This window comes from Pholcus phalangioides, unplaced genomic scaffold (genome assembly GCF_987345545.1).
Source record: "Pholcus phalangioides strain wild (caught in Gottingen) unplaced genomic scaffold, Ppha-v1.0 ptg000039l_1, whole genome shotgun sequence".
Lineage (NCBI taxonomy): Eukaryota > Metazoa > Arthropoda > Arachnida > Araneae > Pholcidae > Pholcus > Pholcus phalangioides.
The window spans coordinates 26,816,687-26,830,478 of record NW_028301625.1 but is presented as its reverse complement, the minus strand read 5'-3'; the positions used below and the strand labels follow the sequence as shown (position 1 = coordinate 26,830,478).

The 13,792-nt window shown below is 35.2% G+C and overlaps 1 protein-coding gene across 1 annotated transcript in view; it reads left to right on the top strand.

Moving 5' to 3' along the window:
• Positions 1-13,792, top strand: part of LOC149065777 (uncharacterized) — a 44,706-nt gene that overhangs the window by 8,278 nt on the left and 22,636 nt on the right. The window contains exons 2-5 of the mRNA XM_089254082.1: positions 3,854-3,955; positions 6,674-6,772; positions 10,554-10,682; positions 13,347-13,442. Coding sequence (XP_089110208.1) covers positions 3,863-3,955; positions 6,674-6,772; positions 10,554-10,682; positions 13,347-13,442 — 417 coding nt within the window. The 5' untranslated portion in view covers positions 3,854-3,862. The remainder of the gene's footprint in view (positions 1-3,853; positions 3,956-6,673; positions 6,773-10,553; positions 10,683-13,346; positions 13,443-13,792) is intronic.

The window sequence follows — 13,792 nt, the reverse complement described above, 5'->3', positions numbered from 1 at the left end:
AAAATAAAATAATGGGGAGAATGTGGTAAAGGGTTTAAATTGAATAGATAACTTATTAAATTTAACTTAAAGCTTCAAAACCTCTTAACTAAGAAAACTTTTTTTTTAAAAAAAAAGGGTGGAATCTATCTAGGCTGGAATCTATCGCAGGATCCAAGCCAGATTTTCCATAGGGCCAATTCTAAAGAAAAAAAATTTGTAAGGATTTAGTCCCGTGCTCCAGCTTGGAGCCCTGTCAGCCCTTCCCTCTGGGGTCATGCCCCTCCCTCACGACTTAACCAAACAATTCCTTAAAAAAATTCACCCTTTCATCTCAGATTTTGCGCCCCTCCAGAGCAGACAGAAAACATTATCTGATTTTTTTCAGATTTACCTTGGATTTAGCATCCCTCTTGAGCAGCGCTCTGTGCTGCTGCAATGGGTCCGCATGGCCAAGCAACACCCTGTACTCTACTCTATCACAAGGGGCAAGAGTGCATTTTAGTTCCCTCACCCAGAATTTGTTCCAGAATAGTCAAATGAAAGCAAAGGAAAAATTCAGCTTCTCACTTCTCATCCCTGGAGTACCAGAAACACATTTGAAAAAAGTTTTTTAATAAAAATAACCTAGTTATATATCATCTGTACAGGATAAGTGATGATGCCTTACAAAAATAAGTGCTATTTCAAGGATTAAGTTATCTGGCATTATTAAGAATTAAAATAATTCTGGAACAAAAAAAACAACAGAACTTCAAAAGTGGAACGTACGGTCGCGCACATTTTTCACTGTAAACAATAATGTGCGACTTTCTTCTGAAAAAAAATCGGGTTTATCTTGAGGTCCCTTTCACTGAAGCCTTGTCAGGCTCTAGCCATAGCAGTGTCCGCCCCAGCCATTAATGGCTGGGCCCATTAATCTTTTGAGTAAGTTCTTATTTGTTCAGGGGTGTAAGAGCTGCGCCAAGGCGCCGAATCCCTGCGCATTTGCGCCAATTCTTGTTTGTGGTTCGCGGAGGTACCGCTAATGCACTGTAGTACGTCAAATACCCTTAATTTAGGAAGAAGGCGCACGAAATGGTTGTTCACTGGTCGCGTTCTTCTTTCACTTCCTACCATCTACCACGATCGCATTACCTCGTGACCTTGGAAAGTAGTTATACTACCTTGAAGTATAAAGTCCTGTACTGTTATTTGTATAACCGGCATTCTATCAAAGTCCCTGAATAAATATGCAAAATTTTCCGATTTCGGAGACCGTTTTTTCTCCTGTTGGTTATAGGTTATATACTGAAAATAACGGTAATTTCGCGGCTGCCAAGCTGCGTTCAAAGACGGCATACATTGAAAAGGTGATTGGTTTACTCGTTTAAATTACCGAAATTTTTCGGAGATCATTGCAAAAAAATAGAATCTGTAAAAACACTCCAGCTAAAATATTCATAGTTTTGTCATCTAGCCACTATGCGGTCGTGTGGTTATCGTCGGCGGTTGCCGATTGTAACAATTTCACATCGCGAAAATCCGGATTTGGCGAACGGGGCCGGCTCGAGGGAAAAAAATCTCTACCCATGCAGAACCTTTATTTTTGGTGCTACTGACCACATGTTTTTGGTCGACAAACCCTTTTTCACCCTTTCAACTCCTTTTGGCACCCCTCCTTGAGCGGCGCCCAATATGGCCGCACGGTCCGCCACTTCATTGGTGGGAGAGAAGCATGCTCTTAACAATGGTCAGAGGAAGGAGTTTGTATTAGGAGCATGCTCATTTTACATAACTTCTGTGAGATACCTCTAATATATATTAATGTCCTACCTTTCCAAAACATGTTGTTGGAGAGAATGAAATATTTGCACCCTTTCTTGTTTTTCGTACTCCATCTCGTGCATTGCTGGGATGGTAGATTACTCCCTCACGTATTGCTGAGAGGTTGTGTAACATTGTATCACCAACAGAACTATTGATTATGTGTGATGAATGGGTTGCACTACAATCCAAACAATTACAAGAAGTGAAATCAGTTCAGAGAATAGATAGATAGATATTGGGCAGACATATTCAAACTTTGTAACTTTGAAAGCTGCCCAAAGTTCAAAATTTTGCCAGTTTTGGTGAAGGCTTTTTTATCTTCAGCATATGGTAACACAGATAGTGAAAAAGAGTTCATTGTTAACAAATAAATAAAAGTCTGTTCAAACATTGAAAAATCTGTCCATGCAATGCTTTAATGTTTATTGGAATAAGACATACAAAATCTTATGTTCAAGGGCATAAAAAATTTGAAAAAAATTGTCATTGAGATTCTGAACTTTCTGAAAGCTACTCGTGATTTGTAATCTATTAACATGCTATTAGGTTGAGAAATTCTTTGAGTAAATTAGGTATTTATATTTTTCTCGTTTTTTGTATTTTGCTTTTAAGTTTAATAATTCCTTTAAATTCTGTGAGAAGCCAATTTTTTTTTTCACTGAAACTTTTATTATATTCTGCACATACTTTTTTCGCTATATCAGGAGGAATAAGATTTTGGTGTTCAAGCAGCAGAAATTCTTGCTGCCTAGGTTTTCAGTATGCATGTTGCTTAATTTGAAAAGAGTAATAATTTTTATTCGTCATTTGTCGTTTTATTAATGACAGAAAAGATAATTCAGAAAAAATTTAAATGGATTTTAATTTGTGAAGGAAATTTATTTAGAATTATTTGTTCCAACCATTTTTGGCAAAACTTTTGGCATTTCACAGTAAAATTACTCCTTATATTGCAGATATAGTTCGTGTTTAGTTCTGCTCCATTTTCAAAATTTCTGCTCCAAAAATGAAATTTGCTGCTCCCAAATGGATGAGGGGCACTTGCACCCCTGTTTGTTCAATTACTTCATTTTTGGGAGGTTTCCATGAATTATGAAATCATGCAATTCTAATTAAGTTATTATTTTGGCCTGACTGGCTACCATTTCTATTCTGCATTAAAAATTTAAAAATTTGTATTTTTAAGTATTTGTATTTAAATACTTTAAATTAAAACATTTTTAAGTATTTTTTCCCCTTTGCAATATAAAATCCCATTGCTTCAGGAATATTCATGTAAATTTTCGTCATTCTGACAATGATTCTTTCTTTAGTGTTTTGAAATCAGAACTTTAGTTATAATTCCCCCACATATCGTAAATCATCGCTAATTAATCTGCGTTAATTTTGCTTCATTAAACACTTTGTATTTTTTTGCATAGTTTTTATCACAGTTTTTGCTAAATAGCTTCCTAATTAAGCATATTGAAATTATTTGGAGAAGAATCTTTATTATATATGGTTAAATAATAACATTAATAATTTTCAGACACAAAAATAATTCTTTGAGTTATAAAATAGTTAAATTCCAAAAGTTTGTTTTTGTTAAAATTAAGGAATATTTATTGATTAATTAATATGGAAATAATGTTAATTACATTGATAAACATTTTATTTTAATTATTAGAAGTTTCAACGATTTTTTCGGAAATTGTTTTTAATGCAATTGCTATTTAAACCAAAAAAATCAGGTTTTTTTTTGGTTTTTGACTTGCAACAACGGTGCTTTTTTATGACGTGATCATGACTTCATGCTCAAGCAATGAAGCCCAAGCTAGAGCTGAATATGTCAAAATCTGTGACATATGTCGCAAAACAATCTGAAATAAATTGAAGAAAAGCGTTAAAACACTATTATGGGAATTTTTACTGTAGAACATTACTAGTCCAAGGCTCGTTGCAGAAGCAAGCCATTCAACTTTTGGGGAATGGCTTTATAAACTTAGTTTCTTTTGTCTTATTTTTATCCAGCATTATGAAATCGTAAATGCAACCACTAAATTATAATATTTATTTTCTGGATTAGATTTCTGATATGGAACCAGATGATAGCAAGATTCGGGGACGTGGACGACCTATTGTTGGATCATTTCGTTCGAAACTTTTAAGTGAAAATCAAAACAATGAGGTGAGAAAATTTTCTTCACCGTCACATTAACCAAGTACTTGTGCTTTTTTCTCCCCATTACAAAAACTATATGAAATAATTTAATATGGATTATTTTGGAGGAATTCAAAGAGATCACCTTTTAAGTAATTTTCAATTTGAGGTAATCATCTCTGATAAGGGGTCATTTAAGTATTACGTCAGCATTGAGGGAGGGGTTTCGGATTTGTTGAATTGTGATGACAAGGGGGGGGGCATAGGCGGAGATAGACTTGGAAGTCTGGGGGGCACGATGATGATGATGTCAATTCATATATGCATATATACATTAGATCAGTCAACTTCACCTTTGATGCGGGGGGGGGGGGACCCCACCCCCGTATCTCCACCCATGGAGGGTGGTTTGAAGGTTGCTTATGTCATCAACCAACCCTTTTTGAAGATATGAAATATTCTAAGCTGCTGACGGGGGAGGGGGGTAAAAAATGGCTGAAAATCTGCTTACGTAATACTTGAATGTCCCCTAAAATAAATTTTCTTAGTTTTTATATTCATCATTTTTTATCATCTGATCAAAAATTTAATTTGAAAAACAATACAGTCAAGCCTAGATATAACAAAGTTGCACTGGTACATAGAAAACATTTGCAATATCCAATGTTCATAATAACCAATACATGATAAATATTCCAGTTTAATGATAGGAATCCACTTGAAGCAGCATTTCTCTACCTATAGGTCCTCGGACGCACTTGGAAATTTAATTATAATTAAAATAAAAATTATTCACATTTGTCATAAATATTAATCATATTCATATGGGTGTGAATAAAATATTAGAACCCATATAATGTAAGTCAGAAGTTTTCGAAGTGGGTGTCGCCAACCTATGTCAGAGGCAAGCTGGTAATATTGGCCGGTTCAGTGCTTTGAAGTGATTTTTTTATTAGACTATTCTGGAGGCCACAGGATGACAAACTGAAAGAGCTGCTGCTGTAAGTTGTCCATCAAACTATTACAGATGTTTCAATAGTCCTGAAGGTTCACAAATAACAGAAACGACAAGCAAAACTGGTTATGCCGATCCCTCTTTATATTCGGGCAGTTCTGGGAATTAACAGAAGCAGCGCTATTTGTAGCTAGGGATCAGGGCCGTAGTTAGGCAGGTGCGCAGGGCATACTTGGGAGGGAACCTTAAATGGGCCAGAAAAGTCCTTAATTCAGGGATTGTATGGGGCACAGGAGTGGCTAGCTACGGCCCTGCTGGGGATGTCATCTAGCTATAGATGGCACTGACTTAGCATACCCGTAGCATTACTTGGAAAAGCATAGTACTTCATTTCTGAGAGAGAGTTTCTGATTTTGTGGAAGTCACTTTTATGAAAAGTTAATCCTAAGTTCTCATCTGATTTTCTGAAGAAAAGCAAAAGCTTAGAATGGCTAATTGATTTTTTCTAGACGTTCTTTTAGTGACCTTAATGATATTATTGAATTCTGTCACCATTCCCATAGAAATTCAAGACTAATAGATTTACAATTGGTTACAGTATTGTCAGGGACTTCGGTATTACGTAGAAGATCTCTATTTTTGAGTGGACATTCAACCTGTTTAAATTCATTATCCACTTAAGCTAATCTCTAAGCTGGGTTGGTAGAGATCTCAGCAACAGTATAAGTCCAGTGGCAGTGTCTTGGTTTTTATTTATTCAGCTGCTTATGCTAGGGGTCCCGGGTTCGAGCCTCACCACAGTGGTGGTCGGCTGAAGTTGGTTTTCTGTGATTCCCAACTTCAAGGCGCTAATGCGAGCCGATCTCCCCGTTAAAAAGTCTCGCCACAGAGAGCAACAGTACAAATATTCAGTCATTACACTCCACTTCTGAGATATAGATGGCAGCACTAAAAAAAATCATACACAACACTAGATACACACTCAGACTGTTAGGTACACATACTTACACTTCTGGCAAAACTCACTAAGTAGTAAATTGCCCATGGCGATAGACCTGAGTTGTGCTTGGCTTGGGGGGGGGGGGAAAGCTACTTACGCTATAAACATTCGTAAGAGTAATTTCAACATCAGTTGAACCTGACACATTACTTTCATATGTAATGATAGTTTGTTCTCAAAGAGTTCCCAGTGCTATCAACATGGTTAATTCGACATGCGAATAATAATGAATAAAGACATGCATTTCCTATAGAAATTTCCTTTTAATGCCTTTTATGCATTTCAAAATGCATAAAAGGCATGCCAACTCCCTGAAATGCATAGGACGCACTGGTGTACACAGTGGATTGTGGAGAGGTACACAGGCATTATAGTGGTGTTTTGCAGTAAAAGCCAGTTACAGTATTAGTATTAAAAAAACAAAATACCCTTTTTTAGGGGGAAAATACCCCCCCCCCCCCTCTGCAAGAAAATCCTACCTATACTACTGATTCTGTTTGCTTAAAACTGTGTTACTAAATATTTTGGATGCTTGAGCCCTCTCCCTCAGCTTGGATGACACTACATCTAGATTTGTATTGCTGTGGTCATTAGTGTTTGTTTTTTGCATCGCAGGTTTTTTGTTTATGTAGTAAGAATTTTCTTTCCTGTATATTTTATGATAGGTTTCTGTGATTATTTTATAAAAATTCTGCTCCAATGTCAAATTTTGTTTTGTGTGTTACATTTAGTAATTTTTATTTATTCTTACGCAGTTCAACTTTTTGTTTAAAAAATAAAATTCCGACAGGATAAAGAGAGATTAAGATTGCAACTTGAAGAAGTGAACCTTTGTCCTCGAGGACGTGCCAGACCAGCATATTCTTCATATCGAAGCTTTCAAGAAAAAGTAACAAATATTTTTAGTTGATAATTTGCATTAAAAAAGTACCTAAAAAATTTTGAACAATTATACTTTCACCATTGATTATTGATAAACATTTATTCTTGGTTTTTTTATCATAAGAATCGCAGTTCTTTTATCATAAGAATCTCTAGAGTGCCAAGTGATTCTTGTGTGATAAATTCAATTTTAAAGGAGGCAAAATATGAAAAATTGTGATATCAATTTTATGATTATGGTTTCAAGAAGTATATATTGCCCAGTTCAAAAAGACAACTCGAAATTCTATGTTTTTAGATATCTGCATTTTGAAGATTCACTTTTTGTATGTAACTGAATGGCAATCAACTTAAATTTAATTATAGTAAGGAGTATATAAGTATATAAGCAGAGTTGGGAGTTGCTGCTGTTTTGCAATATACAGAGGCATTTTCCACTCTTCTCACGGCATGCATAACTCAAAAATGCAATTTTTCAAGTTTCTTTTTTTAACTGGGCTGTCTATGTGTATGTTAACTGTTAGGGAAAAAGTATGTATTTATGCATATTACCTGATCCTGAGTATCTTGCCACCCAGAGTGGATCAGATGAATAACATCATAACCCAAGTTCAAAGTTGTTTAAAAGAAGGAGGAAAGAGTTGTGTTTTGTTTCGAATCTGCAAAATGGGGGAAAATAGATCGAAAACATAAAACCTTAGATTTAGAGAGGTGGCTGGTTTTATGAAATTTATGTTTAGGAATTGTAGTGGCTTACTCTTGAATTCAATCATATACTAACACATTATTTTTAATGGGTTATTAACATTATTGATGGAAATTTAGGCACTGAAACTAGTCAAAATAGGCTGGCAAAAAATGTTCATAATAGGTACAAAAAAAAGAAGTTAATCATTTTTTTTTTCAATTAATTACAAAAGTTAAGACATAAAGCGTTCGAAACTGGCCGAAAATTTGACTGCCCTTACTCGACCTTCTGTTTCAGTAGTAGTTTGTAATGGTTGCATTATTTTAGCCAAGTTAAATTGTTATGCTAGAAATAAGCTTTTCTGGTCCCTCGTAAGCTCAAGTCTGAGATGATTTAATTGAATGCTAAATATGTAATTATCTTACATGCAAAATAATGCTAGGTTGAAATTGAAGAACAATTATTGTATCAAAACTCTTATTTTAACATGGAATTGTTGAGGGCGGCTTAAGTGAGAGTGCAAGAAGTGCAGTGCACCCGGGCGACAGCTTAGATAGAATTTAGTTAGATGCCTAAATTTTAAAAAAATTTCCAATAGTAAAACTCAAACGATAGCACGCTTCCAAGATATATGTTGATGACAAAGAGAGATGCTTAAAAAACTGGGGGGGGGGGGGGAACAGGCAGGGCATGGGACTGTAATACCAGAAACAAGAATGTGTTTCACAAGGGGCAAGTGTGCAATTTGTGGTGCCTCAAGTAATTCCCAGTAATTTTTCTGCAACTGTCCAATAAAGGAAAAATTCAGCTTCTTATCTGGCTCTGGAGCACCAGAAATAAATTTGAAAAAAAAATTCTTCCCCAGGATTGAACCCACGGACCATATAAGAAAAGCTGAGAATTAATTAAAAGTTTTGTTTCTCCTCATGCTTGACATCATGTCTTGCTCACCAATTACACTGTATTGTAAATGGACACAGCATTGTAAATAGTTAACCACGGCTGCCTCAAGGGGATAGGCTGAATTGCTCTCAAAATGTAAGGATTGGAATTTTTTGTGTTCATCCTGACAGGCCATCAGGTGGCATTGAGGCACCCATAGAGGGGGAGAGGTATTTTATATTTATTTCAATTTTTTACTCCATAAAGTCATTAAAACATTCATGAGAAATTATTTTAGATGTATGAAAATCATCTTCGGGGGGGGGGGGAAATTTGAAAATTCTTTCACATCGTTATAAACCAGACCAAAAACAAAGCTTACATTTGAAAATTTTGAGAAATATACCAATATCATGAAATGATTCCCAGAAGCTGCTCAGGCCTACCTGTTGCCTGGGTGCAAAGCAGGGTCACATTTTTTGCAAAATGCAAAAGAAAATTGTAGAATTCCAAAAAAGTAGTAGCCACTTTCACGAAAATGCATACAGGAGGTACGCAATGAGTAGACACCCAACCATCAATCATAACATTAGGGGTCATTCAAGTATTACGTCTGCATCGGGGGGGAATGGGGTTTCGGATTTGCTGACTTTTGATGACAAGGGTGGGGTTGAAGGTTGCTTACGTCATCAACCACCCTTTTTGAAGATATGAAATATTCTAAGCTGCTGACTAAATTTTGCTGACAAGGGGTAGAGGGGGTCAGTGTTTTGCTGACATTTGCTGACGGGTCAAAAATGACTGAAAATCTGCTGACGTAATACTTGAATGGCCCCTTAGCATTGTAGCAGTTTGCTAAAGCTTCCCCCCCCCCCCCATTTTCACTTTTTTGCGAAAGGAATTTTTTATCCAGCTTAAACCCTGGTGCAAAGCCTCGTTTGTCATCCCTAAAGATGATCCTGGCAAGGGGCTAGCTAATAAAATACATTTTCCTGATTTTTTTTTTTTTTTTTTTTATGAATACACTGAAACTGACTTCATGTTCTTAACTGTTTGTTAAACCATCAACAAAAAGAACTATGATAATTGAAACAATTACTAATTAGTTTTCAAAAAATGAAATTAGATTGAAAATCAGTGTGACAGCATATGCCGCTGTAATCAGCTGGCTGATTAAAGGAGCTGTCCTGTATTTTTTAGTCCAACATCATTATATCATTCTAAATTATGCCAGGTAACTTGATCCACATTACAGATAAGCCATCATTACTTACACTTATCGTTTAAAGAAAGCGCCGTCAAAACTTAGTTGGTCGCTCGGATAGCATGTCACTTGGCTTACTCTGTCATTCTCCTGATTGTCTTCAATGACATTCTTTTGTTATTGAACTACTGATAATGCATTTCCACACTGCACTTAATAGGTCGCTTTTATAAAAATAACCTTCATAAATTTTCATAGAAATCACTCTTCATACAATGTACATGGTAAGCTCGATTCTCAACTATTGACAAAAGAGAACTTGATAGACTTGCAGCCCGGAGGACAAAGATGAATCTGATTTTGTACAAGTATTTTTTGTACACACCATGAATTTTCTTTGGAATGGCCCACCAAGTGTTCCCGGCTTAGAGGCCAGGCTATAGGATAGAAGAGAATATGGGGAGAGTGTGATCCCTTTTCCCATTCAGTGAGAAATTGTATTATTGTCATAGGCTGGGAGGCAGAGGTAGACATTCACCTCCCTTCCTGTTCACTATACAGACCATCTGTGATTCCCCCTTCCCCAGGGTTGGACAGTTTCTTCCGAAGTGGAAAAAACTGGCCAACTGGCCGGAAGAAACTAGTTTTCTTTCAATAATTTATCATATAAGTTAGAATTTATGCTTTAGATATAGCAAATATATATTTTTTTATAACATTAAGTAAATTTAATTATGTATGGAAATTAATAACTGCATCAGTGTTTTGAGAAAGTTGGACAGTTTCTCCCGCTTAGAAAAAACTGACCCTGCTTCTTTTTTTTCAAGTTGAGCACAACTCAGGTCTATCGCCATGGGCAATTTACTACCTAGTGAGTTGTGCCAGAAGTGTAAGTATGTGTACCTAACAGTCTGAGTGCGTATCTAGTGTTGTGTATGATTTTTAGTGCTGCCAACTATATCTCAGAAGTGAAGTTAGTGAAGTGTAATGACTGAATATTTGTACTGTTTGTAGGACTGTTGCTCTCTGTGGCAAGACTTTTTAATGGGGAGATCGGCTCGCATTTGCGCCTTGAAGTTGGGAACCACAGCTTCTTCCAAGCTGAAGAAACCAGTCTTCCGTATTCATCATTTGCACTACATTGTAAGATATGGCAAATACATTTTAACACCTCTAATAAATTTGAATTAGGCCTATGACAATTTAACTATGCACATGTAAAATGAATTAAAAAATATATATGTCCTTTTTCACCAAGATCACGTATCTAGCTGAAGCTTTTCATCATACCTAGAGAAATTTCATTGGAAGTTTAAAACCAATTCATCTAATTTCAATCCAATTGACAAAATTATTTTTAACTTTTCTAAGTAACAAAGCAATTAAACATTATATTCGACAGATACAGGAAACTGGCTAAGTGAGGAGATATCGATGTTTCAGGAAAGAAAAATTCATTTTTGCCCTCACGGGGATGATTGAGATGAATTTTCCTTTCCTGAAACATCGATATCTGCTCACTTGGTCAGTTTCCTGCATCTGTCATATTAGCAAGGGAGAGTGACGTCTCTTGTCAAGCATATTATTAAATGGCACTGATCTCTTCCATAGTATTGGAAAATGAAAATTTTTATCCTATTTTAAAGATAATTAGAAAACAGATTATTATTACAAATAATAATTACAAAACATTGGAAAATATTATAAAAATCCTCATTTTCCTCACTGTAATACAACATTGAAAAACAAAAGTATTTTTAGCAGTTGTATGCTGTAATCGATTTCTCAGCTTAGAATCAGGGTTGGCAGGTTTTTTACATGGCAGTTTTTGACGGTTTAAACCAGTGTTTCCCAAAGTGGGCAATATTGCCCCCTGGTGGGCGATAGAAGCTATGAATTTAACATAGGATCCTATGGGTTTACTTGAGTTGGGGGGGCGATGAGAGAAAAAAATTCTGAAGAAGGGGGCGATGGAATGAAAAGTTTGGAAAACCATGGTTTAAACTGTCATGTCAAAAACTGTGAAAAACCTCAGATATTGGTAGGAATAGATATTATTTGAATATAAAAATTCCCATTAGAAATACACACGTTATTTGCATGTAATGTTTAAAGTGTCTATGTTATACAAAGAATAAATATTTAATATGATTGTAAAATAATTTTCTACTCTCTACAGAATTATTTTGGACAATATATATGCTTTTTTTTTCTTATAAAATATACAATTTGAATAAAGCATAGCATAAACACTGAAGGGAAAACTTTGGAATGTTTTGACATTCTCTGATTCAAGATGATTCTTGACATTCCAAAATTTCTTCAGCTGCTTATATATGTATATTGATATAAACCATCTGCTGTACCCTTTTTACTACAGATAACTGTGTAAAAAAGTTCATTAAATCATATATGTAATGTTGATTTATGTTATTAAATTATCTACATAATCACTGAGATACTTAAAGCGATACTCTTATTTATTCATAACATTGAAATATATCTAGCAACCAAAATATTAAATTGTCGGACTAAAATGCCATTTAATTTGGCAATGCTAGCTTGTAGCCCAGTTCCGAATATGACTTTTCATGATTGTTGCTGGTGCAATAGGTGATCGAATTATACCAACCGTTTTAATCTCAGACACAGCGATCAACGTAGCACATTTTTTGCATCATCTGTAATTTCATTTGCTTCAGGTAGTAATTAAATTGTTCAGCATACAAATCCCATGAGTCTAACCGATACATCAAATTCTGAAATTGAACGAAGAATAGGAATTTTTTTTCTTAACAATGGGAAGGACTGGATCTAAAATTCAAGTACTAAAATTGAAATTTTTGCCAAAAATTTTTTTTTTCAACTATAAGTATAACTTGAACGGACCTACCTGAGTATCAGGAATGCCCCTTGACAGAAAAAAGGTTTCCCACACAGTTTGAGAACTCGTTGTCAGTTTTAAGACGGGGGAAATCATGATGAGAGAGAATGGAACATAATGCTTGCTATAACGAATAGTGTAATTCAACATAATTGATATTAGTTAAAACTACATGTAGTAGGCTGATCAGCACAGCCGATGGAATGTGATGACATATCAGGAGCTTGTGTACTTATAAAATGATAGAAACATGTGCAATAGCCATTACACATAATTTACATACGGCGTGTAATCTTGACGTTACAGATCAAGACAGTGGCCTTGTATTTGTATGCATGTTATTTGAAGACAGTGTTTCCAAGGAATGTACAGTAATATTTGAAATGTTGAAATTTTTGATGCAATGCAAGGCTTTAATGTAATTTTATACTGTATTTATTTGATATCTTTATTGTATTGTATGGTAATTTAAAATATTCTTTGGGCTAATTTCAGTCATTCATTTCTTTATTTCATTTCACCTTAAAATCTAATAAGATCTGTATTTGAGTTTTCTGTTATCTGAGATAGTTCTGGTCCAACTTAGCTCAGATAATTGTCACTAATGCATTTGTACTAGTTATTTACATAGATATAACATAAGTATTGATATATTTTCAATGTGTATGCATATGTAAAATTCTTAAAGTTTAGACACTACTTTTTTGCTACTGTGGGTGGAGCCATACTTACTAGCTTATGCCTATGATACCATGTGCCAATTCTGCTTTCTTCACAGGAATGCCTAAATTTAAACATTTTAAAATTATGTCTCTTTTTGATTAGCCATTAATTTTTTTAGGCCAGCTTTGTTGCTTCTTGATCCTCATTGTTCTGAAGTTCAAGTAATCAAATTTCTGAAGTTCCAATTTCTCATGTTATAGATTGGTGGTGCTGGAGTATATGTAAAACAAGAAGTCAGAGACAGCTTTGCAGCTACATTCAAAGCTTCTGAGCAATTCCAACAACATAAAGATAAGGTAAGTTTGAAAATTTTCAAAAATTAGCATTGTAGTACTTACGTTTTGAAAAAAAAAAGAAGAAAAACTTCTCTAAAACCTGCAGCATTTATGCTAATGGGTTGCATATATGATCCAGATCTGCAAACTCTCCGGATTTAGGCGGGATACTCCGGATTTTTCATCCTTCCTCCCACTCTCCGGATTTGTTAAAATTTTTCCAGATTTTCACAGAAAATTAGATTTTACGCGAGCTTTCACTTTGTCGTGACGTCAATCACTGCCGTCGCCATTAGGGAAAACACCCATAGAGGACAGCAGTGGTCATTTCTATCGAGCAGCCATAAAAAAAGTCTTTGTGATCGCATTTA